Below are 27,417 nucleotides of genomic sequence, written 5' to 3' on the forward strand. Positions count from 1 at the left end.
TTTCATATATATATGTATTTCAGTCTATGAATGACTGAAAGAATGACATAGTTTCTTGTATGCCAGGCTGGCTTTGAACTCTTGATCTCCTGCCATCACTTCCCAAGTGCTAGAATTATAGGCATGTGCCCATCACCATGTTAGGCTCTGCAACCCTATTTTGACTTTATAGAAAATCATAGTCTAAACTAGTTTTATTACTGAAAGCTTTTTGTCTGGTCTGTGAACTTTTAGCACTTTATCGTGAAGACAGGTAAGTTGTATGTGTTGTTGCCTTATCTGAGAAAATACAGTGCAGTTGGATTATGTGATAGGAAGCCTGCCTGTCATCAGCTCATTCTATGAGCAATATTAAGTTATTCAATATCCATGAGCCTCAGTCTCCTGTGCTTTAAAACATGTAGGTTCAATTAGCAAATGCCCAGGCTCTCTCTGCACTTCAGCCTTTTATCACAAGTGGTTACTAGATAAATTCCTATTGGGTCATACTAGCTCCTGTCTTCTTCTGCCTTTGCTAAGAAAATATTCCTGGCTTCCATCATTCGGTCTCTGTGAGCATCTGACCAAAGCTCGAAGGGTCATCTCTCATCTTTCAAGTGACCTCATCCCCAGCAATCTGAGACTCTTGACTTGATCACAGAGCCAGAAACATTCAGGGGAAGAATGAGCAGAAGGCCAATAGGACCTTCTTCCAAGGGAAGGATGCTTGGTCCAGTGAACCCTGCTCAGGGCGGTTTGATATATGGCCATCAGTGACCTTTCCCCTTGTGCATAAACTCCTATACCTTGTGTAGGAAAGACATGGCTGATTGGCAGTGAGATGGTTCAGGTCCTCTATCATGTCTAAGCCATGAAGTGAGTGTGTGTGTGTGTGTGTGTGTGTGTGTGTGTGTGTATATGTGGTGATTGACTCTTCTTAAAATGCTTAAGGCTCAGAAAGACAGCTGATATTTCAGGGACAAAGTCTAGTTTATCTCCACAAAACTAGTTTCAAGACTAGAATCCTAGAGGAAGCTATAAAAGCCAATGTAGGTAGTCCTGGACAAGAGCTGGCCAGCGCTACACCAACTACTTAAGCAGGGCTGGAGGAAGTGGTGGAAGGTGTTTTGAACTTCATTTCACTGGACATGAGTTACTGACCGCAGTTACTGACAGTGACAGCTACGAGCTCTCCCAGGGTAAACACAGGCATGCTTTTATAAGCATAAGTCAAACAAGCTGCAGCAGCAGGCCGCAAATCTACACATTTAGCCAAAGCAACATTTTTAGTCAAGTCAATTAAAAACAGAGACATTCTGAATTTTCCAGTGTGTAACCTAACAGAATTCCCAAGGAAACTTGGAATAGGCTGAATTAAGGACAAAAGGGTAGCTTTCCTGTATTTTATCAGTTGCCCAAGATTTCCAAGGTATACAGGATAACAAAAATAAATAAATAAATAAATAAATAAATAAATAAATAAATAAATAAATAAAACTTTGCTGCACATCCTCATGAGCATTGAAATCAGGCAGGCTGAAGCTTAACGCTCATTTACTAGCGAGTGTGTATAATAAAAATTATGATAAGAATGTGCTTCCGTTTCTTCTTACCAGAATCTTGATTCACACACACATGGAGACAAATCATCACCAGGAACAAAATCAGCAGCATTTTCAGGTGGTAGGCTGAAAAATTCTCAACTTGAAAGCTGAAAGGCAAACACGGAAAACTGTGTGGACATTATTTGCACATCAGGACTCACACAGGTGACGACAGACAAACTTATACAGTAAACTCCGAGAGATGAAAGGCACTGCATGGCGAAGGCTCACTGGCCTTCTAACTGTGAAGCACCTGGGAGGAGAGGGAGGCTCCCTCATAGGTGTGCTGTCCTGGTTCTCAGACCTTGAGAAGACATGAGATGTTGGCCAGCCAATGGACGTGGCCAGATGCACTGTGTTCCTGTCAGTCTTTTCCCGTGTCCCAGTGCGCCCTATCTACTTGCTGCCCTGACAGCGTGGAGTTCATTGCGATGATGTTTAATACTGTTAATTAGATATGCAATGATTGCCATTTCTTTCTGTATAATTTTGAAATAGAGTCTCACTATGTAGATCAGGCTGGCCTTGAACTCAGATCTCCCTGTCTCTGCCTCAGAATGCTGAGATTACATGTGCCACCATGCCCAGGTATAATTTCTCTCCTGTATTCTTTTTCTTTTTTAATTCTTAACTTTAGACTTTATTATATATTTAAAAGGGTGCATATTTAAACTATCACACACTGAAATTAACCGGACCCAAAGACTATACAACTCAGTGAGCTTCTTTTATACAGTTAGAGTAGACATTTGGAACAGAAGCTTTGCAGCTTCGTACTGGATTTTATACTTTCAGTATTGAATGCATTTTATATGGTTTTCCACCATCGACAACAAAATGTCATGACAGAATTGTCACTAAAAAAACAATTAGCCTCATACCCTTTCATAACTGGTGTCGGTAACACCCACTCAGTCCTTCTTCATTCCTTAATATTTGTCTTCCTTGTTCTCTTCATGATATGTGGCACCCACATACACATAGGCTATTGACTAGATTCTGCATACAAGGACAGCATGAGGTTTCTAAGACTGCAACTTCACTTACTATTCCAAGTCCATTCATTTTCCTGTCAATTTTGTAATTTCATTTTTCTATAGACCTGAATAGTAGTATTTCTATTTGTAAATATATTTAATATATTTAATTATTATTATCTGTTCATCCGTTAATGGACAATTAGGTGGATTCTAATGATTTGCACGTTATTCTTAAGTCAAAGAGGAGAAGAAGAAACTTGAGCTGTGTGCTGAAGATAGACTCTCAGACCTTAGAAAAAGGGACTCAGTTTGTGTCCCTCTGCTTGGATCCACACAAAACAAGGATATCACAGTTCCAGCTTGGCCTAAAGCATTTTCATCTACCTTGTAATGCCTATCATGGAGTTAGAGAGGATATGAGATGTATTACAAATAAACAAACACACAGAGTTTTTCCCTATCATTTCCCCACTAAGCAAGAAGCAAGCTGGTCCATTTTTGAGTCATTAATATCATTTCCATGTCCGGCTTAATTGCTACCCAAATATATATCCACCTGTGGCCCCCCTCACTCCACTTCAAGGTTCCTCTCAAACTTAACATTTGCATAGTTAGAAAATGGACTTTTGACTGAGGAGTTCCATCCCTATTCCCCTGCCTGTTCCATTGTCCCTTCGATGTTCTCTGATTTAAGACTTTGCTCTGGTCCTTCATAAGAGTCTAGACAATTCACACTTTGGAAGCTCTGCCAGTCGCCAGTCATAGTCAAGTGGAAATGAGTGGGCTGGAGCTGGGCTCTTAGGAGGCCATTGTAGCCAAGCTTTTCAGTCAAAGGAGCTAAACCTTAAAATAGAAAACCCAAAGTATCATCTGTATATGCATTTTCCTACTAGTGTGTATAAGCAAATGCTCTGTGTGTGTGTGTGTGTGGAGAGAGAGAGAGAGAGAGAGAGAGAGAGAGAGAGAGAGAGAGAGAGAGAAAAAAGAAGGAGGGGGGGGGGGGGAGGAGGAGGAGGAGGAGGAGGAGGAGGAGAAGGAAGTGGAAGAAGAGGAGGAGGAAGAAGAACATAAAACAAGCAATAATGGAAAGATGATCTTTCAGTCCAGGCTTGGGTTAGCAGGGCAGGGCTGGGCTGTAGCTCAGTGATGAAGGGTTTGCTCCTCCCTTCAGTCCCAAGTAAGGAAAGCACAGAAGGTGAACTACTTTTACTGTATCAAAATGTAGACAAGTGACCGTGATTTAAAAGATGGTCTACTACCATATATAAGCAGATTCTCTCGTGGTAATTTGAAAATATCTGATTGCTTAAGACATGAGGAAAGAGTGAGAGACACCTGAAGTAATTAGCATAACATTTAAATTCACAGTACACTCCACTTAATACCATCGTTATCATTCCAATGCTGATTGCCTCTCATACAAACAGAAGTGAGGGTCTCTTTAATCTGTGCTCTGCTGGGTCACATCGACTCAGAATTCTAGGTCTTTGTAAATTCCTGCTGTGGAGGGAAGAGTGCCTCCTTTACACTGCAGCTGTAAAGCCAGCTCAGCCACCCAAGCATCGGCTCCGAGGCTGACCAGAGCATTCACAACTTGACCAATCGCTCTTCTTGAGGTTGTTGGGAATCAGGGTCTGCAGAGTGACTTCTGCCCCACACGAGCCAACTCACAATCCAGCCCATATCTACAAAGCAGATAGTTTAGAGCCCAGGGGAATGTAGAAACAACTTTGGCAACATTGAGATAAATGTCATCTGTGTTTTATTTTTAAATGAGGCATGCAGGACTTAGCAGTTCTAGGCACTGGCTTTCTTTTTCTTCAGAAGCGAGTGAGTACATTATCAGCTGCTTTCCCGGAAGAAACATTGGGTCTTTGCCAAGGTGTTAAAGATAAAGAGCTGTCTACTCATTAACCCTTGATGGTGCCACCACTGGAGCAAGGTTACCAGGTGACCTGTCACTTTGCAAAATCAACACTTTCCTGTGTTGAGGTGTTTGGCAGAGAGGAGAGAATAGAAAGTACAAAGCTTTGTGACTGAGGCTTTGCTCCTGTCCACACTATTACATGATTTGGGACAATGTCATCCTTCTTCTGCCTAATCTAAAGCACCAGTCCTCTGTCTCTTCCATCCAGAAGGTCTGAAGTTTAGTGTTCCTTAATTTAGTTCCTATAAACCAACAAAGAAAACCAAATAAAAAGCCAAAAGCAGTGGCAGGCCTGGTAGTGTAGACCAATAAGCTCAGCTTCCTGACAACTAGTGCAAAAAGATTCCAAGTTCAGGGCCTGCCCAAACTCCAGAGTCTGTTTAAGGCCAGCCAGGGCAATTTAACAAGAAACTTGTATCAAATGTACATTAAAGGGCAGGTAGGTTAGAAATGTAGCTCGGTGGTAGAATATGCCAGTACCACAGCAAACACATTGACTGACTGGTGGACAGATAGCAGCAGAGATAACAAAACCTGCGGGAACCCTTTAGGGCTTAACTGGGTCAAAGCATCTTCAAGACAAAAATCCACCAGGCAGTATCTGAGCACTTAGAAACAGGAAACACAGTAGTTCAAGAGAAGCAAGAGCACAAAACAGTCAGATCAGAAATCATCAAACTAAAAAATGATTTAAAAATTTAGTTAAGGTTTGAAGAGACAAATCTCAGAGGACATCAATTTAAAAAAAAAAAAAAACCAAACCAGTATTTTCTTCATCATAAGATCTTCTCTTAAGAGAAACTATTTAACTGGATCTGATCTGCTTGGAATTTTTTCCCAAGCCTAATCATCAGGGAAAAAGGAAATATCCAATCTTGGCTCCATATGCCTTCTGTGTGTTAGCCATCCACATGGGAACCAGTAGGGACTCAACACCGCCCACTCCTCCCTAAGGAGGTAGGGCTGAGGAATACAGGTTACATTTACCATCTGGAGGCTCAGGTTCTTTATCACAGGACCACAGAATATCCTCTCCTGCTCCATCAACCACCAAATTACTGAATGCATGTTGGGAGCCGACTCCTAGCAGAAACCCGCTATCATGTTTGCAGCCATCTCAGGCCATATACCCTGACAAGAGACTTGTTTTCAACAGCCCACAACAGCTGAGCACACTCTGATAAACATCTTGATTTTCTCATATATCTTGTTTTGTTGTTTAATGCCCCCAGCTGCAAGGCACATGTGGTAAAGTGTCTTCAGCTGCATTTCCCTGCTTTTGCTTATATATACCCATGATTTCCTTTCAATAAATAGGACTTGATCATACCCTGTCTTGTATCCATTCTTTGCATCTCTTGCCCCTCCATCCCCACTCTCTCTCTTACTAGACCCTGTTGATTGACCAGATCAGGCAGTTACAAATGCATATTTACAGAAATTATTTTACTCAGTGCCTCATATTCAACTACCAAGAAAATGTTACAGGTCAAAACAGAAAGGTCAAACCCACAACTTGCAGAGACTCAACAAGCATTTGAACCAGACTCAGATACAACAGGATGGTGCAGTGAATCTAGGACTTTGAAAGTGTAGATAGCAGAGAAGAAAAGCTGAGTACTGCATCAGACTCTTCAACTCCAGTGAAGGGCTAGAAATGTCTGCTGGGAAAGAAGAGCACTTCATTGGAAATGGAACACTGGATCGGGCTTATTAGACTGGTCCCGGGGGAGGACAGAATCTCTGAGCATGCAGCTATCTCCACAGAAACACCCCAAAATGCAAAGGCAAAATGATGAGAGGAGAAGAGGAGAAAGAGGAAGAGGAAGAGGAAGAAGAGGGGGAGGAAAAAGAAGAGGAAGGGGAGGGAAGAGGAGGGGGTGGAAGACGAGGCCCAAGGATTACATGACTACAGAAGGGGAAACACCAGAACAAGGAACAGAAAACAATTTGAAGTGATGGCGAGGATGTCCCCTTAGATTAGTGACAGAGTAAATTAAGACACAGCACAGGAGGCACAGAGAACAAACCATGCAGAATGAATGCCAAACACCAAACTAGAATATTTCTGAATTTCAGAAAAACTAAAGATAAAGAAGATATCTCGAAAGAAACCTAAGTGGTAATTTTTTTTCACCCATAAAGGAGGAAAGATTAAAACACACCTGAAACTTTCTTGTAAACCATGTCTTAGTTAGGGTTACTATTGCTGTGATGAAACACCATGACCAACGCAACTTGGGCAAGAAAGGGTTTATTCAGCTTATGCTTCCAAATCACTGTCCAGCACTGAAGGAAGTCAGGACAACAACTCAAGTAAGGCAGGAAGCTAGAGGCAGGAGCTGATGCAGTGGCCATGGAGGGCTGTCACTTACTGGTTTGTTCCCCATGGCTTGCTCAGCCTGCTTTCTTATAGAACCCAGGACCACCAGCCCAGGGATGGCCACACCCACAATAGGCTGGGCCCTCCCTGATCAATCACTAATTAAGAAAATGCCCTACAGTCTTGCTGTATATTTTGCATGCATTTTCTTAATTAAGGCTTCCTCTTCTCAGATGACCCTAGCTTATGTCAAGTTGACATAAAACTAGCCAGTATACCATGGGAGCAAGACTAGAGCAAGGAAAATATCTCAAGAGCTGAGAAGATGTTCCATTCTGCAAAGTTGTCCTTCAAAGATGAAGGGGGGGGCAGAGAGATGGCTCAGTGGGTAAGAGTTCTTGATGTACAAACATGGTGATCCAAGCTTAAATCTCAGCACTAAACACATTCTCCCCACTTTAAAAAAAATTGAAGGAGAAAGTGAGAAAAAGACATAAGAAGAAAAGGATTAACTCTTTAATAAATGACTTGGGGGAGTGGACTATCCACTTGGTAAACAATAATATTGGACCTTTAACCCATGCTACACACAAAACTCAACTGGAATTGATAGGTCTAAATGGAAGATCTGAAGCCACAAAGCTAGAAGAACACATGGGGGGAAGTTATCATGACAGCAGCCAGGGCAATGGTGTGTGGCAACCACATCAACGTTCAACCTTCAAAAGCAAAAACAAATTAATTGCAGTTCACCGAATTGAAGCAGCAGCCAGCAGAATGCAGAGACAGCTTTCAGAGAGAGGGGAAGTATTTGCCAACTATGTATCTGTAAGGGGTTAAGATAAAAATAATAAACTCATAGCTCACTATCTGAGACTGCTGATAACAGCAGAACAGACAACCTGGTTATAAAATGGGCCAAACAGACCCAGGTACCAGATAGACCGTTCTCCAGAAAATAAAAATGACCACCAAGTCCATGATTTAAAAACAAAAACAAAAACATCATCAATATTCATGAAATGCAAATCCAAACTCAAGGAGATGTCACCTCACATCTGTTAGGATGGCTGTCATCAAAATAAGAGGTGACTGATGGTCAGGGTGACCAAGATTGGTGGAATCATGCATCGGTACAGCCATTGTGGAAAGCAGTACATAGAACCCCAGCAATGCCTCTTTGGGGAATACACCCAAGGGAGTGAGATCACCCCGTGGGCGCATCCTCGCTCCCATGCTCACTAAAGCATTGTTCATAACAGCATAAGATATGGGAGCAACTTAGGCAGCTGTCGAGCGGTGATTTCTTTTTAAGTGTGATGGGTTTATTATAATGTTATATGTATAAGAAAACTAATTATCTTTTAAGAGGAAGGGAGATTCTGTCATTGGGTGATGATGTTAAAAGAAATAAGCCAGACACAGAAAGAAAACCTGCACAGTCTCATTTATGGGAGGAATCTTAAAACAAAACAAGAGAAAAGAGGAAGATGAGGAGGAGGTTGCTGGGGGAGAAGAGGAAATAGGGAAGCCTGAGTTACGGACTACAAATCCACGCGTGCGTAGAATAAAAACTACAAATTGACGCATGCATAGAATGGGTAAGTATAGATGTCCAAAGTACAACAGGAGAACTGCGGCTAACGGTTCAGGAAGTTTTTACCTTCTTGACATACATAATGGTTAACCTTGTAAGACTACAAGAGTGTCAATTTAATTATCAATCATTTCATTGTATATGAAAATGTAAACAAAAGTTTCTTAGACAAGACGTGAAGGAAGGAGTTTGTTGTTGTTGGTAAAAGATTAGTTGTCAGGTTCCACTTTGAAGAAATAGTAAAAGAGTTTCTGCTTAGGACAGCCGCTAAATGGCATAGTTCCAATCTACACAAATGAAAAGTGAACACTAGAGAATTGCTCGGACAGATGGCGGTTTGCTCAAAATAATGATGTACTTGATTCCGTATACTCAGATATGTTCGTGTATACTTATGTAAATGTAAAAATGGACAATGATACTGTTCAAATAGATACAGAAAGGAATTAAGATTTTGTTTTTATAAGACATTTCATTACTTATGAAGCAATACAGTGGTACCCAAAAGAGATTTGAGTCGGCTGTGAATAAATTTTACAAACTTTAATGTAACCACTAAAAATGGTTAAAGAAAAAGTAAAACTGTCCACGCATTGTGATGGCCCATCACACACACTCAGTCACTCAGTCTCTCTCTCTCTCTCTCTCTCTCTCTCTCTCTCTCTCTCTCTCTCTCTCTCTCTTCCTCTCTCTCAATAATAAATAAATAAATGAATAAATACAATTATTTTTTAAAAGTCAGTTTGAGAATATAAAATAATGCTGGCCACTTTGTTCTTTAAAGTTTCTTCAAGAGCACTGGAATCCTAATGAGATCAGAAAAAGCCATTAAAAACAGAAAAAATGTATATGTGAACAATAGAAGTTGTATACACTCAGATAATTATGAAACTTTCATCCAAACTTCCTTCATGGCAATATCTCAAGCTGCATGCTCCAGGTATCTGCTCATGTGCCTATGAGGTATGTGCTATGTAGTTCACGTGAGACCTAATAGCCAACCCCTCAAGACTCAGAAACAGCACTGTCTCACAAGATTAGAGACAGCCTCAAAGCTTAGTCTATGGCGGGCACCTTTTGCTTAATTGAGTTCATGTAAAAGCCACTTTATTTACATTTCTTGTTACAAAGTAAAATTAGATTTATTTTTAATCTATTTGTGTATGTGGAGGGAGGTACACTCTGCACTGTCACAGAGGACAGCTTGGGGCAGTTGGTTTTCTCCTTCCACCATGTAGGACCTGGGGATTGAACATCAGGCAAGTGCCTTTACCTGCTGGGCCAACTTGGGAGCCTCACACCAATTTTAAAAAATAACCGTTTTAGCATGTGAATAGCAATTTTTATTTGAAATATTTTTTTCCTCATCATAATGTGTATACCTTTTCCCTCTTGTGAAATATCTATCCAGGGAAAAGTGTAGAATTTATCTGTAGAGTTTAAGAAATGGAAAGTCACAAAGTGTTCACCAGGATGAAGACCCCCCACCCCCACCCCAGGAGCTTCTGCAAGGCCTTCACGCCCTCCAAGCATCTCCCTTTTCAGTTCGTACCACCTGAAATTTTGCTGGTCATTTTTAAAAACCAGTTTATGCTTTTACTTTGAAACAACACACATTAATGCTGCTGTCTGATCAGTGACTTCTTCTTTACCTCCTCCTCCTCCTCCTCCTCCTCCTCCTCCTCCTCCTCCTCCTTCTTCTTCTTTTGGAAAATCTCAATATTATAGTAAAGTTACAAGAGAAGCAATGAAGCCAGGCAGTGATGGCGCATGCCTTTAATCCCAGCACTTCAGAGGCAGAGGCAGGCGGATTTCTGAGTTCGAGGCCAGCCTGGTCTACAGAGTGAGTTCCAGGCCAGCCAAGATTACACAGAGAAACCCTGTCTCAAAAAACAAAAAACAAACAACAAACAAACAAACAAAAAACAAAACAAAAGATAAACAATGAAGCGTGTGTGTGTGTGTGTGTGTGTGTGTGTGTGTGTGTGTTGATGTGCATGTGTACATGTGGAAGCCAGAAGCCAGCGTCAATAGTGGGTGTCTTTCTCCATGGCACTCCACCTTGTGAGTGTCTGCCACTGAATCTGGAGCTCACTGACTGAGTAGACTGGTGCCCAGCAGGCCTGGAGATCCCTCTACTACCTCTTCCCTCTCTCTCCTCTCCACCCTATCTCTCCTCTCCACCCTGTCTCTCCTCTCCACCCTCTCTCCCCTCTCTCCCCTCTCTCCCCCCCCTCCCCTCTCTCCCCTCTCCACCCTCTCTCTCCTCTCCACCCTTTCTCCCTCTCCCCCTCTCCCTCTCCCTCTCAGTTCTGGGATTAAGGCTTGAATCACTGGTTCCTGGCTTTTAACATGGGTTCTGGGGATCAGAATTCAGGTCTTCATGCTTTTATATCAAGCACTTCCATCTCCTGGTCCAGAACCATGAGAGGATACGTAACCTCATACTCTTCCTCTAGATATCCAGCTGTTAGTGCTTTCTCTCTCTATGTCTCAGTAGGCAGAGAGAGAGATGTATGTAAATCCTGTAAAATGTGCTAAGCTTTGGTCCTCAACTGTAAACGAACAGGCTTATGTTATGCTATTTTACATCCTTGTTCATTATGATGAATTTGGGATTGATCTACATTACAAATGCTGCAGTTGCTCACCTTCCCTTATTGCAGGTTGGTCTCTGTATTCACACCACACAGCTTGTTAATCCCTCTCCAAGATTCCAGTTACTTGCATTAGCTTGACTTTTTTTCTACTATAAACAACACTAGTGTGTGCAGAGCTGTGTAAGCCTCCTTGTTTATCTGATGCGTATGTGTCTACCAGTGGCAGAGGGACTCTGGGGTAGGTGTCTTCGGTTTATGACAGACCATTGAGCTGGCTGTCTAAAGGTGCTGTTCTCCATTCTTGAAGTGGGGCACCAGAATTTCAGTGCTTTGAATCCTATCTGGCACCTATCAGGATTTTAAAGTTATGACAATTAGGGATGCAGCAGTAGCTCTTCACTTATTGATTTATATTTTCATAACTTTCATCTGATCGGTTTGTATATCCGCTGGCTCTTTGGGCTTTGGAAATAGATGACGCTGATCAAGTGTAATGATAAATCAGCAATGCATATCAGAAGAACACAAAAGCACAAGATAAATTTACCTTAAAAATAGAAAAATAATCACACAGATGTTAACAGGAATAAATCAGGAAGTACTCAAGTAAAAAGAAGGCTCCTGGCTGTCACTGAAAGGACTTATATCAAGACTTAAGTTATCTGCTGCAGTGTTTGTGCCAATCTGAACGGAAACTCCCAACAGGAAAACCTGCCCCTGGATGCTACAGCAACTTCAGTCACAACTGCCAAAACCCAGAAGCAACTGCGGCGTCCAGTAAAGGAGCAATGAAACCAGGGGCCTTTGGGTAAGGGAACATTATTCACCACAAAAAACAAAAACAAAAACAACCAAGCAACTGGGTCATGAAAAGACACAAGAAATGAATGCTCACTTCTAACAAGAAGAAGCCAACAAACAAACAAACAAACAAACAAACCAAACCAAAACAGCCTAGTGTCCCTGTTCTAAGTTTATGGTTTCTGGGAAATTAGGAGGTGAGTGAAGGTTCAGTGGCCGCTAGAGAGGACCAGCGAAGGACAAATTGGATGATCAGAGAGCATGTCTTAGGGTTGTTGAGTCTTGTGACATTGTGATAGCAGACAAATGTCACTCTAAACTTGGTTAGACCCATAGAATGTATAACCCAAGAGTGAGTCCTAGTGTTGACTATGGATTCTGAGTGATGATTGCCACTGTAGCTGGATTCATCAGTCATAAAAAAAATGCTCTGAAGAGATACTGGGGAAGGACTGTGCATGAACCAGAAAGGGCTTCGGGAGATCTCTGAACCCTCAGCTCAACTCGATGGAATTCTAAACTCCCTTGAAACATAGATTAGTTTTTTAAGCAGAGGGATATCGTAGACATGAGGTCAAGGAGAGTGGTTATGTAGACGCGTGGTCTAGGAGGATGGGATTAGGAGGGAACTCATTAAAATCCCAGTTTTAATGAGTAGATGTTTGTGGCTTATTAACAAACAGTATCTTACAGGGACCCATGAGTGAGAATGTGGGATGGGCTAGGGATGTGTGAAGATCAATCCAATTCTGTATATCCAAGACTCGATAAACATATGTAGATATGATACACACATTGGAAAATTAAATACTGTTAGAACAAAGAAAAGGACAGGTAGTGAAGCCAGTGTCTCACTGAGTGTGGAATTGGTTTGAAGGGCCCTGAAACTGCACAGTGTTAGCTGCAAAGCAAGGAGCAGATTTTTGACCCAGAACAAAAAAAGCAATTTTCTCCAGGTCTGTACTTCATGGCGTCAAGCAGGAAATAAACACATTTTCTACAACAAAATTCCACCAAAGAATAACCCAGGCCCCTGACTGGGCGCTTCCTGACATTCAGCAGAACTAGGACTCAGATCATGGTGAGGTCTCAGGTGAGCTTCTGCCAGCCAGGACTACATCTCCCAACCCACTACAGGCATAGGGTGGGCACTGCCACCCACAGAAATAAAGAGGAGTCTCCCATAGGCTGCTCTTCCAACTGGTTTCCCTCTGACCTGCTGGAAAGGTCTCACCCTCAAGCACCAAGGTTGGCGGTTCAGGGCTCCTCGCAGCATGGGACTCTTGAGTGGCTTCATGGCCAGGGATGCTCAGCAAGGACATCCATGTGTCCGTGTAAGGATGTAACTTACGGGTGGACCAGCATGCATTCGAGGGGTTATCTGGTTCAATGGGTATCTCCCAAACCAGTGTAGCATCCAGAACCTGATGGTAAAGATGGCATGAAACAGGAACTGTGAGCAGGTCTCTAGAGTAGAACAAATCCCCGAGGTTCCATAGTGGGAGGGGAGCGAAGTGGACTCCACTGAACCCATGTCTTCAATAAGCAATACTGGGGTCACACTCCCATTGCACTGGACACCTACTGTGAGACTGTGGCTCTGCAGTTAAATCTCACAGGTTCTGGCAGCAGGCTGCCTAGCTAAACTGATTCTGTGACTAGCAAACTACATACCTAACTTTATAGGTCAATGCTAGTTGGCATTATTTCTCTGTGTAGTGTGTGTGTGTGTGTGTGTGTGTGTGTGTGTGTGTGTGTGTGTGTGTACATAGAGGCCAGAGGCCAATCCTGGGTTTCTTTCCCCATTGGCCTCCATCATATTCAAGACAAGGTCTCTCACTGAACCTGGAGCTCACTGATTCAACTAGACTGGCTGGCAAGTGAGCTCTGGGCTTCCTCTAGTCTCTGCCTCCTTGGCACTGGGATGGCTGACTCATATAACTGTATCCAGATTTTAAATAAATAAATAGTTACTGGGGATGCTAACTTGGTTCCTTATGCTTTTGTGGCAAGCACTTTACCAACTAAGCTGTGTCCCCAGCCCCAGACGACATTTTTATTCTTGTCATTGTTCTGTTTACAATGGGACAATTTATAAGGGATCTAGAAATGGCACTGGCTGAGAACATCCCAGAAAGAAACCTGACTCCCAAGTTTTCCCTGCATGCTTCCTAACCTCAGCATATACACAGGCTAGTCTCAACCCAACAGTTTATATATCTCCAGGTCTTTTCATGGCCACTGTTTCCCTGGCTCCTTACAGCATATATGTGAAGCTTGTAGGAATTTCCAGCGCTTCTCACAGAGGAACATCTGAGGTTTGGCAAGGCTGAGTGCTTCCAGCTGCAGAGACCCCACTCCAATGCTTTCTCTACTGGGCCATTGCTGCCTGTAAGGTAAAGCTCAGTCTGATGCCCTGTTCTCCATAGACGAAGGAATCTTAACTAATGTGTTTGAAAGCCCTGGGTAATCTATGTTTGCAGCGATCTTATTTTACTTGAAATTGTTTCTTTAAGTTGTCTTCTGCATCAGTGAAGGGAAACCAACTGAGGCAATCTCTCTGCCTACAGCTGATCCCATCAAGTATGAGAGAGGCGCTCGCTCTCCAATTTGCTTTTTTTTTTTCCTGTGTCACCCAATGGACAAAAACCAAACCAATACAATTTACAAAAGCCAACAATGACATCATCTAGTCTGAAATCTGTTCAACAAAATCCAGGAGGACCAGAGAAGTAATAAAAGACATTGGTCACTGGTAAAATATTTATTAACTATGGCTAGATCAAAAGCATGACTGGGTTAGTGTGATAGGAAACATGGTCAAGATTAACGGAGCCTATTGACCAGGTCAGCAATTAAGCACAAAATAAACATTCATCAAATATCTGCTAATTGTTGACTTTATAAGATTCAAATTCAGAAAAGCAAAATATCACTAAAAGGAATCCCACAGAGAGAAACCTCATCAGGCTGGTGTGGGCTTTCTTTATCAGCTGACATATTGAGTAATATCAGCAATAATAAGTTGAGAGTGGGGAACCAAGGACAATGTATTTCAACCCTGCATTCAGCAAAATTAGCATGGGAGGATGCGTAAGATCCCTTGGCTTGAGCAACCGTGATGCGTGGGATACAGGACCCTTCCTGAAATGAGGAAGAGTAAGGCCAGGGGGATAGCTTGGCTGGCAGAGTGCTTGCCGAGAAAGCACGAAGTCTTGGGTGTGAGCTACAGGATCCCACAAAACCTGGAGTCATTATACCTGTGATCTTGGAACTTGGGAGGTAGAGACAGGAGGATTCGTAGTGAAAGGTCATCCTTGGTTAGGGCAGTAGCTCGCAACCTTCCTTATGCTACCACCTTTTAATCCAGTTCCTCATGCTCTGTGATCCCCCTGCCCCCGCCAACCATAAAATAAGTTTTGCAGCTACTGTATATTGCTATTTTGCTACTGTTATGAATTATAATGTAAATATCTGATATGTGACTCCCATGAAAGGGTCATCTGATCCCCAATGGGTCACAACTCACAGGTTGAGAACCACTGGGTTAGACAGAGATTTCTAGGCCATCATGGCTTGCATGAGACCCTGTCTCTAAAGAGAAAAGAAAATGAAAAGAACAGTGAACACTCAATACTTAATTATGTGACATTGTTCTAGGGGTCACACAATTCTCAACAATCCAATGAAGTATTAAAAAATTACCCAACCTGTCTTACAGACAAGACTGAACCCAAAGGTTGAGTAGGTTGCCAGAAGCCATGTTGCTATCAATAGTTTCACCTCAGTCAAATGTTCCAGCCCTGCTTGCCTATGCTGCAGGAAACAGGAGACCTACCGTCTAATTCTGAGCAAACGCACACAGTAACAAGTAACTACTAAAGTCTTGTAGCCAAAAGCCAAAAAGCACTGGCCAGTCGCTGGTAGTATCCCTTTTCAGCACGATGCCCAGATACGAACTCAGAGGTAATCACTAAGTCATCTCTTTTTTTTTTCCATGTTCCTGAGTTTTGCTGTTGGTTTTAGTTTTAGAAAATGGGTCTAGGATACAGCCATTTCCCAATACATTTAATACTTCCATTCTACCCTAAGACATCATTTACCTAAATTTTAGCAAAATATGCCTATATTCGTTGTTCTACTCTTGGTCAACTATTATTATAGGATGCTTTATTTTAAAATAAAAAAGGAACCTATCCCATACTTACTCAAACTCCTTAACTCATCTGTCATGCCCTCACAGATCCAAGTGTTACTAATCCTGTCCCCACCCCCTTCCTTCCAGCCCATGCCACCTCAGCTTCACTGAGACAATCCTTATGTGAGACAATCTTGCTGTCCTTCAGAGCCTCTGCATCTTCTCCTCATTTCCTTCCACTGACAGGTCTTCCCTAGAGGAATCAGCAGCTAGCATCCTGTTGTGGTCTGGATGTGAGCGTCTCCCATTAGCACATGTGTCTGAACACTTGTTCCAAGCTGATGGTGCTTTGAGGGGGGTTTATGAGGGAACCTTTATGAGGAAGTAGATCACTGTGGATGTGCCTTGATATTTCATAGCCCAGCTGTACTTCTTGTGACTTCCTGCTTTCTCAGGGCAGATGGCATATGCTCAGCTGGCCTCCTGTGCTGGCACCCACGTCTGTCTTCCCCACCACCATGAACTTCATCCCTCTGGAGCTAGGAGCCAAAATAAACTGTTTCTTCCTTAAGTCACTTTTGTGAGGGTATTTTATCACAGCCACTGAAAAGCAGCTAAGACATCTCCACTGAGGATAACTCCCCCGTTCTCTTCTCCCACTCAGCCACCATCACTGTCTTCTTTCTCTTTAGAGAACGCATCTTCATCTGAGAGGCCACGGGGCAATGTGTTTCCTCACTTAGGTTCTTGCTCACTCATAAAATGACATCAGGCAGTGGACATGGCAGCATATCCCTACATTCCCAACACTCGGAGAGTTGTCAGAGGCTAAAAGCCAGCTAGGGTCGTAGTGTGGGTACAGGACAGTTTGAACTACCAAATGAGAGTCTACCAAAACAAACAAACCAACAGCCAAAGCAAAGAATAAGAAAATGACCAGGTTAGATGGCTCAGTGGCTGAAAGCACAAGGCTGGTGGCCTGAGTTCAGTCCCTGTCACCCACTGTCTAGGAGTTACTGTTGCTGTGATGAAACACCACAGCAGGAGAGCACTGACTCCTGTGCTGTCCAGTGATTTCCACATGCATCCCGTGTCAGGCTCACGCATGTCTGTATTCATACACACACACCACAAACAAGTATCATATATACATACTACACACATTAAAAATATTTGTAGGGAGCTGGTGAGATGGCTCAACAGTTAAGAGCACTGACTGCTCTTCTGGAGGTCATGGGTTCAAATCCCAGCAACCATTCGTAATGAGATCTGATGCCCTCTTATGGGATGTCTGAAAAACAGCTACAGTGTACTTACATATAATTAATAAAAAAACCTTTGGGCCAGAGCAAGTGGGGCAGGAGAGAGTAGGAGAAGGGAAGGGGAAAAATAAATAAAAATATTTTAAAGTTATTTGTAAGAAGGAAAGAAGAAGAAAAGGAAGCCATTCTTCCAGGACACATCTTTAGATACATAAGAATCTCTCATACGCTGGAAAGGAACTACCCCTGATGTGATACTAGGGCAAAAAAGAAAAACCTATGAAAGCAAGGACCCCTGGAGGAAGAGGCAGGATGCAACACAAAGAGATGTAGCATTCAGGCACGAGGCAATAAGACCCTTTGGATGCAGCTGTAAAATACATGAAAGGTGCTTAAAGGGATGGCGGAAAGAGCAGCAATCACACACAGCAATCGTCACAGGACATAAAACTACTGGAACCCAAAGAATATAAAACAGAGTTTGAAAGCAAACATCAAAACACCAACCCGTGCAAAGTATATCCACTGGAACTAGATCGAGTATGGTAAATATCCTCCTTCATATAGGAAGTTTAAAGCCAACAACTGCATTCCCAGCGGACAGCAAAGACAGTTTTATAATTATCTAACACAGAAGGAACAGTGTGGAGAGAGAGCTGGCACGGGTCTAATGGAAAATCCGGGGAAGATTATAGGAAGGAGGAGGTGATTTTTGAAGGGGTTGTGGGTGGGAATGTTTTAGAATTAAAAGTACAAATCATCGGGGCTGGAGAGATGGCTCAGCCATTAAAGGCTGGGCTCACAACCAAAATGTCAAGGAAATACAAATGGTTCTGAGGTGGTAGAAATGTATCAGTGCTGAAGGGGATATGCTGTGCCAACGATTTATTCACATCAACAAATGTCAGAGAATAATTAATATCTTCTGTCATAGGAAACATTTTATATGGAGGTCTTTTATAATTAGAGATAAATGTAAAAAATATTTACTGATTAGAAAAATAAACTGAACGAGCGGGAAGATGGCAGTGGCATGAGAAGGATCTCCTCACCCTGGAGCCTGGTACAAACTCTTGCCAGCAATGAAGCCAGACTCACCAAATTAAGAACTGCTTCTGACCTCTCTTTCTCTCTCCAGAGCCATAAACCTGTGGTTTTCTAGGAATCTCACTAGAAACCCCATTTACTTACAAGGAAAGGACCTGAACAACACTCCTTGTGCAACCCCCCTGACCCCCGGGGTTGAGGTTCTCAGATCGAGGTTCTCAGATTCGAGGCTTGTGTGAAGCCACCCGCCAGTCTCAGCTAGCATGAACAAGAAGGGGAGAGGGAGGCAGGGGCCTCAGCAGTGTTTCCAGATCTAACTTAAAGGCCAACAAATACTGTTTGTCGCTAATGTTAGGATAATCAGCTGCGGGTCTTCTGAGGAGCCCACATTCCCACTGAGGTTTGCCTTGCTCTCTGCAAATCCATCTTAGAAAAGGCCACGCCCATGCTCCTGATGCCGCTTCCATACTTTACAAGGTCCTTCTTTCTATAAAACTGTAACGCCACTTCACACTGGCCAGCCCTGAGATTCTTTCCTGTGTTGAAGCCAGGAATCCAGAGACTTGGCCTGAGTCAGGATTCTTAAAAGGTTAAGGGAGCCCTGGGCTGTTAAATCTGACAGCTTGAAATTGACAGGAACTGCTTCTAGGTTTTTTTTTTTTTTAACCTAAATCACTACAAAAGGATATATTTGAGTAAGAAGAAAATTAAAACCAGTAAGAAAGAAGAATGGAATGCAGGAAACAATAGAGAAGGAATTTGAAAGCATCATGATAAATCTAAGAGCCAGTTGGAACAGTCTAAGAACTAATTGGAAAAATTAAAATTCGGGGGTGTTTTAAAACAAAGGAGGAAGCAATTAAGAAAAACAACTTTGGAATTTGCGTATTATTCAAGGGATGCCTAGATGCTAGGGTTGAACTGTGATAATATCACAGGAGGGACATTCAAAAGGCAACATATTAAAAGATATCCCCCCAATATTATCTTTGGAAGAAATTCTCAAGAAGGAAAGAGTAAAGTATAGACCAAAAAGGAGAAGTGGTGTTATCAGAATATATGAAGTATTTTGACAAACCTGTAGAAGCCACCAATCCCAACACAAATGGTCAACAGGGCAGCATGAAGTTCACAGTTGAAGGTAAGTAATCTAAGTGGCTAGAGAGACAGGAAAGGCCCTACTCCTAGAAGTTAGGAGGGAAACATGTAATAATACACCAGGTTCTAAGATCATCTATGCTAGGCAAAACCAGTCTTCCTGTAAGAGACTCACTCTCCTGAGCTCAGCGTGTCCTGAAGCAACACAAGCCAGCTTCATGCAGAGAGCTGAGCTCGGGAGAGATGCTGTACCAGTAACCAGTGGCTCAGCCATTCTCAGCCCAGGTGTGAGACATGTAACTGAAAAAAGACCTCAATGGCTACAGCCTTGGTTGGCTACCAGCTGACCAAGACTCCACAGGAGACTCTGACTTAATAGGATGCCGGTGGATGGGGAGGGGAAGAGAGCGGGACTGAGGCATCTCAGTGCATTACAGGGAGAGCTGGTGAGGATCCTGAAATTCTACTTCCATGTTGTAGTTGCCTCAGTCAAACTAGAGTAGTGTCAAACACCGGCTTTCCTGGAGGAAATAAAGACCTAGACAGTGAAGATGGGGAGGGGAAGTTATGAGTTCTTGACTGGAAATCAAAGACTAGGCAAACAGTTTCGCCTTGGCAAAAGCTCCATTGGGTAATGTGTGTATTAATCTCAGAAAGACACAGCTAAGACTCTACATCAGTGGTTCTCAGCCTTCCGAATGCTGAGACCTCTGAGTATAGTTCCTCACGTTGTGGTGACCCCCAACCACAAAATTATTTTCTATGCTACTTCATAACTGGAGTTGTGTTACTGTTATGAATCATAATGTAAATATTGGTGTTTTCTGATGGTCTCTTGACCCCTGTGCAAGAGTCATTCGACCCCCAAAGGGGTCACAACCCACAGGTTGAAAACCACTGTTTTATATATTTCTTCAGACATGATTTCAACAAAATAAATTAAACAGAATGCAAAATACAACATGTAAATTCATTCATTTTGTAGTTTTCAAAGGTCATTTTATCCTAAGCACACACTCGCACATAGATTAGTGCCTGTACAGAAAAGAGGGCGGAATCGTGCTGCGGACTCTCTAACTCCACACTAGCCTGTAGCGTACGCCCACCACTCCTGTCTTCTGGATGCTAACACTGAAATTTATGAAGTACTCTGCCCTCTGAGCCATTATGTAGAAAAGCAGCAGAATTTGGATTCCAATTATTTCCTTCTCTTTTCAGGACCACCCCAGCCTTCCAGAATGTTCTATAGAGAGGTGAAAGCCCCTGGAAGGCTGAGGACACAGGTGGGAAAGTGAGAGCTGGGAGGTTCCGAGTCCCCCTTTGATGGTAGGGTTTTGAGCTAAATCTTGTGGAACGTGGTAAGTTTGTTTATGAGTAGCTCTGGCCAGGGTTTCATGTCTAACAGCATCCAGGTGTGGCTCTTGTGGCCTCAAGACCATACTTTGACCATCATGCTTCTAATTTACTGAGCTGTCCTCCACCACTAACACACACATAATCCATAAAAGTAACTCGAGTCCCATATCTCAGAGAAAACCATGGATGAGGAAGGGCCTGTGGTGTCCACATGAAGCAGGTCATGGTGGGTTCAGCAGGAGGGAAGCAGGAAGAAGGACCTTTGTCCTTGTTGATGTCAGAGTCTCTGCACTGGAGACAATGTTCCACTCTTACAGAGAGCACTTGACACTGGCTGGAGACAGCTTTGATTTTTACAGCTGAGATGAGAGAGAGTACTGCTATCCTGCGCACAGAGACAGAGGGTGATGCTAAAACTCCTTCAGGACAGTTGCACAGGACAGTTTCCTACAACAAAGCATCACTGTGCACAAATGTCAATGACTGATACATGATGCAGGCTGAGAAACCTGAGCATACTGAGGGACAGAGTGTGCTTGGGATGGAAAGAAATTTGTGTTCCGGAGCTGGCTCAGCCAATCACAAGGCTAGCAGGTTCCAATTGGCCAATCGGAAATGGCAACTGGAACTGAAGTTCAGCTTCCACTGCAGAGGCCATCTGCATGGAGGACTTCTCTTTGGGGAAACCTCCAGCTTTTTTTTTTTTCCACTGACTGATCCTGCCATCATCTCCTGAGTTAAATAGTAATCACTTCTGAAAATTATCACGACAATCATCTAATTCTCGGAAAAGCTTTGAGGCAGAGTTTACACTTGTTTAAAGACGAAGAAATAAAACAAAGACATCAAATACTCCGCGCTAGGTGCGTGCTTCGGGACACTTGCTATCTCCTTGTTGACCTACCTTGCGCAGGCGCAGTGTGGAAATAGCCCTGCTTTTTTATCTCTTCTCACCCAACTGCGTGCGTAGGTCACAGTGATTTTTATCAATTTTCATCTCATAGGCCAGATTCTGAGACACAGAGCTGCAAGACCGGTTACCAAGAACTAGATAAACAAATTACAAGCTAAAGATCCAGGATGTGGAGTGAGACGGCCTGGCTCCTGGTTCAGTACCCTAACCCGTGGTCCTCACTCTGGAACCAACTTCCCTCTCACCAGACAGCTGGTCCCACCCTGGAAAGCATGATTTGACCGATCTGAAAGGTCTGGAGGATGGACTGTTTTTAACCCAGAAGGTTTAGGTAGAGCTTTGATTGGGAACAAACAGATGCTGCCCGATTCTACTGACCAGGAATCAGCCTGCCGCAGTCTGGGAGGCCAATCTAACATGCCCGCCTGCTTTGCTAATTGCAAGTTTTTAATAGCTCTCAGCCTCACCTGATCCTGTATGAGCCAGCTGCAGTTTCAATTACATCACAGGGGCACACTTGAGCGGCTGTGGCACTAAATTGCTTGTTAGTATGGATCTTTCCAGAAACATAGCCAACTTTTCCTTACTCCATTTTCCTTACTCCATTGCCCTCTAAGTGTGGTCCTCTGGACAGCATCATCAACATGGTCAGGAAGCTGTGAGAAACATAGACTCCAGCCTACACCCTACACTGGAATCTGCAGTGTAACTAAGCCCCAGGTGGCCTACATCCATGCCAAGGTGTGAGGAGTCATGCCCTGTGCCCAACTGGCTACTGCCACCCTCTCTAGTCTTAAGATTTAGTTTTATTACTTTGTTTGTTTGTTTGTTTGTTGTGTGCATGTATGTGTGGAGACACATAAGTGCTAGGGTGTGTGCACACATCATGACATACATGTAGAGGTCAGAGGACAGCTTGCAGAAGTCGGTTCTGGCCTTCCACATGTGGGTTCCAGGTACACATGTGAATTCAGGTCATCGATCTTAGTGGCAAGTGCCTTTACGTTCTCAATTCTCTCACTGACGACTCTCTGTCATCTTTATCCCTTTCCTCTCCCCTGGTCCTCTGTCTGAGTTTGCCCTCCTAGTGTTTTATCATTTTCCCTCAAAGCAAATTTTAAATCGGTGACCAATCATTCACTGGAGTAATTTCCTCTTTGACATCTGTTCCCCTGTGAAACTGGAAGCCTCATGAGCTCGGGGTGTAAGATAGCTCTAAACTCTGTAAATCAGCAGGCATGCTGATTCGTGCTTACAATCCTAGTCCTTGGAGCTGGAAGCAGGGGGATCAAAAGTTGAAGGTCATACTTGGCTGTGTGGGGAATTTGAGGCCAACCTGGGCTACATGAGTCCCCACGTCAAAAGCAAGAAAGCATAAATCTAGGCTGAGGGGTGGCTCAGGGGATAAAGTGCTTGCCAGGAAAGCACAAGGACCCAAGTTCAAATTTGTAACACTCAAGTAAAAGCAGCTATACCAGCACACATCTGAAAGGGGGGCCATGAGAGCAGCAGAGACAGGCAGATCCCAGCAGCTCCCTGGTCAGTCAAATGACTAATTTCAGGCTCAAAAAGATAAGGCAAAGCAATAGGAGAAGTTGATCTCTGGCCTTTACATGTGCACATGTGGGCAAGTGCATATGTAGAGGTACATGTGAATACATATACAACACACACACGTACATGTACAACACACATGTATATTTGCACACATATCTATAACACAGACACATATATGCACATGTACAACACATACATAGACACATAATACATATACAATAAATGCACACATGTACAACATACATTCAGTATAGACATATGTATGACACATGTACAACACACATACACAGCTTGTATACACATACATGTACAACACATGTATATGCATGTGTACAACACACATACACACACATAGAAGTGGAAAACACACTGACTTAATAGCAAGTAGGAAACAACCAAAAGAAGAAAGTTAACAAATGAAGTAAGTTACTCAGGAAGCTCTTAGACCAGGGGCGTGGTGCCTCGGAGCCCTGGGATGATGAGCTTTCATTCCCTCTCTTTGCATTCTAGGGCATAAATGTCCTATTCAATCACACAGAAATTTTCAAGGGCTTTGGGAAACCTCTGCAGAGCAAGGATCCAATTTCACCAGCTGTTCACTAAGTGAAATAGCCATCTCTATCAGGAATTTAATTAGAAAGCCCAGAATGTGATCCTGCCTGAGAAAGTTGCATTGCAGGCAGCTGCTTTGCCCCCAAGAGACCAAAGGAAAGCTGCCTGCATTCTATGCTCCTCTCCCTCTGGATGAGAGCTCTCTTCGATTGATTTTGCTCAAAGTGCCCTTGTGGGGAACACTTTTGAATGGCTAACTTATTGTATGTATTAAGTGTCCTAACGGCTCCTGGCAATTGATCTGTAGTGTCTTTCAAAAACAGGACACACATTGGATGGCTTAGGCTAACTGCCCTTAGGTCCCTGCATCATAATTACTCATGGAGAGCTAACGCTGATGAGTTTTACTTAGAAGAAAACAAGCTTCAATAAGATACTGGCAGAGGAGACAGAGCAGGTGGGGAAGTGCTTGCCCATGAGGACCTGAGTTTGGATCCCCAGCACCCATGGGAGAAAAGCTGGACTCCACAGTGTATGTCTAAAGTCTCAGTACTGGGCAGGTGGAGACAGGGGGATCCCTGGAGTTCCTTGCCCAGTCAGGCTGGGCAAATTGGTGAGACCTAGGTTCAACAAGAGACTCTGTGTCAAAAAAAAAAAAAAAAAAAAAAAAAAAAAAAGGAAGAGCCACTGAGGAAGACATTCCAATGTGGAACACAACGTATATATGTGTGCATGTGCGCAGAGAGAGAGAGAGAGAGAGAGACAGAGACAGAGACAGAGACAGAGAGAGACAGAGAGACAGAGAGAGACAGAGAGACAGAGAGACAGAGACAGAGACACACAGAGAGAAACTTGTCTGGAAAGTAATTGGAACAATGTTGCTGTCATGGGTAGGTGCCTAAACAGAGGTTTATCTAGGAGGGATTCTAAGTGCATTTTAGTAAGCCCTCTCTCTTACTGATAAAGGAGAGTGAGGCTTAAAGGAATTCCTAGAAGAGTGTGAAGCACTACACAGATACACTGAGAGAGCCTAGGTGACCGCCTCACCTAACCCCCAGAAGCTCATCTTTCCCCATCCGTAAACTGAAATCAGCATTGCTCACACCTTCATCCCATCACTTCCCATGCATTTTCTCATTCAAGTGATTTTTTTTATTTGATTATTTGGGAATCTCACATCATGTGCCCCAACCACACCTACCTCCCAGTCTTACTATCTTCACCCCTTCCCCCATGACCTTCCCCTAACCCCATCAAAAAGAAAACAAAAAGTCTTTTCATTTGACCTATACGCTCACTGGAGCATAGTCAAATTCCTAGTGGTCACCTCCCCACAGGAGGATGAGTCTTTCTCCCCCTGCATCTGCCCCAGAAGCCATCAGCTGAGGTGAGCCATGTGGGTAGAGCAGGGTGGGGCTGGTTCTCCTGCACTCATACCACCACTTACTGGAGTGTTGTGGATGGGTGAGGGGCAGGGCCAGCTCTCCCATGCTCTTGGCACCATGCATGTACTAAATAGCAGGCAGTGTGCTAGGCAGAAGATACCCAATAAAAAAAATCCAGGAGGGCTCTGCCCTCATGAAGCTTGCAATCAACTGAAGAAACGAGATGTTTGTGTGGGGTTATACTAAATATAAAATTAGAACCACAGTGTATACAGAGAAGGGGTTCCTCTGACACCCTGTAGCTAACCCATCAACAAATCTTGTGACCCACACCTTCAAAATGCATTCCAATGCCAGTCCCCAACTAAGCTCGCGTCTTCATCACTTCTAGCTGGATTACTGCAGTAGCAAGCATACACACACACACACACACACACACACACACACACACCGTCAAATCTACACACAGCAATCAATTTTTTGAAGATTATGAATCAGGTCAATCAGTGCTATGTGAAAAATCCCTGGTGACATTCCATCATGCTCACACTAAAGGGTGGTTCTGGAAGGCTCTTGAAGGTCTGCAGTTCTAGAAGGTTCTTGGGGTGTCTGCACAATTCAGGCTACATGGGTCCAGACCTCATCTGCTGGGCTTTTCCTCCCAGCCCTCCACTGCAGCCACTCCAGTCTCCCTGTTCCCTGAGCATGCCAGTATGTAGTGGCTAAGAGGTCTTGTCACATGGATAAGCTCTGTAGTAGTCAAACGCACAGGCTTGTTTCTTCAAAGGAAGGAAATGTTTGCTTGTCTTCTACCCAGAACTTTGGAGGGGAAAATGTAATTTACAACCTGGTGATCTTTTGCTATCTATAGGGCCTTGCTTCACATGAATCCTCCAGAATATTATGTTTGTTTATCCCAGACTTTCCCCCCACTAAATCTTGAGTGTTGCTTCTCAGTCCATAAAACCCAATCTTATGAGAGATGTCACTTGTACTTTACAACAGCCTAGGTGACTTCCACGTTATCTTAGGGCCAGGCCAATCCTGACTCCCACAGGTGTTGGAAGCCGACTCTGAGCAGAAAGCAGCTATCATCTTTGCAGCCATCTCAGGCCATATATCCTGACAAGATACTTGTTTTCAACAGCCTACAACAGCTGAGCACACTCTGATAAACATCTTATTTTTTCTCACATATCTTTCTTGTTGTTTAATGCCCCCAGCTGCAAGGTGCACGTGGTAAAGTGTCTTCAGCTGCATTCTCCTGCTTATGCTTATATATACCCATGATTTCCTTTCAATAAAAGAGACTTGAACAGACTCTCTGACTTGTCTCCATTCTTTGCGTTTCTTGCCCTTCCATCCCCATTCTTTCTCTTGCTAGACCCTGACCTGCAGACTGGAGCAGCAGCCAGGGCCAGGGCAAAGTGGTTCCCAAACGTGAGGCAGAACGGGCTGTTACACACAGGTATTGTGTTTATGTTGAGCATTGTTTCTGAGTCAACAGGACCCATCTTTATGAAAGAAGCCAGATATATTTTGTAAAAGGTTTCAATGTAAACGTGTCTTAATTGACATCAGGTAACTTTTTCTGGAATTGTGCTGTGTTAAAATACAGCTAAAATAAATCACCTGGTGTCAGACTCTAGGCGTTTGGCCCAGCATTGGTTAACTAAGTTGGGCTGAATTCAGTTTCATTTCCTTGGAATTGAATCATTTCCTTGCTTGAAGGGGAGCCCATAATAATGTACCTGGATATGGCCCCAGATAGCTTCATTTGCTCCCACATTCACTCAAAGAGATTGAGATATCAATACCTAGGGACCTTGATCTCTGCTCAAATGTTGCCTTCCCAGAGAGTCTTTCCTGCTCCTTCAGAGTCACCTCACCAACCCATACAGTCAGCTACCAGCCCCTTAATCTATCCGTCACCTAAGGTGGTATTTAATTCCACTCGAAAGCTATCCCTTGATTTTCCTATTGTTTGTTTCCTATCTGGAAGTAGGACTCTGTCCGTATCATTTTTAATCATCTGTAATAGGCTTTGAACATAAAAGGATGCTGAATAAATGTTCATTGCTATTCTATACTGTGATAATGTAAGTCTTGACATGCTAAGAATTACTTATTTCAGGAAGATCAGGGAAGGCTTGCTTGGAGGAGAGCACAATGCAGACAGAATGGTTTGAGTTTACCAGGCCAAGAGAAGTGTGGTGTTGGCTGGGGACCAGGATTGCTCAAAGGCTCTGAGGTGGGAAGGGAAACAGTGTAGTCAAGAAATTAAAAGATGAGCTGTGG

General features: G+C 43.3%; 1 protein-coding gene across 2 annotated transcripts in view; it reads right to left on the reverse strand.

The window, feature by feature from the left end:
- The window catches only part of Col6a6 (collagen type VI alpha 6 chain), a 135,879-nt gene that overhangs the window by 95,232 nt on the left and 13,230 nt on the right, over window positions 1-27,417 (reverse strand). The window contains exons 1-2 of one of the 2 annotated variants that reach the window (XM_028756797.1): window positions 21,617-21,838; window positions 1,593-1,690 (exon numbers count right to left, since the gene is read on the reverse strand). In XM_028756797.1, coding sequence (XP_028612630.1) covers window positions 1,593-1,653 — 61 coding nt within the window. In that variant the 5' untranslated portion in view covers window positions 1,654-1,690; window positions 21,617-21,838. Of the gene's footprint in view, window positions 1-1,592; window positions 1,691-21,616; window positions 21,839-27,417 lie in introns of those variants that run through there. The other variant, XM_028756796.1, reaches the window with a different exon arrangement.

Source organism: Grammomys surdaster, unplaced genomic scaffold (genome assembly GCF_004785775.1).
Source record: "Grammomys surdaster isolate TR1022 unplaced genomic scaffold, NIH_TR_1.0 126131, whole genome shotgun sequence".
NCBI classification, from domain to species: domain Eukaryota; kingdom Metazoa; phylum Chordata; class Mammalia; order Rodentia; family Muridae; genus Grammomys; species Grammomys surdaster.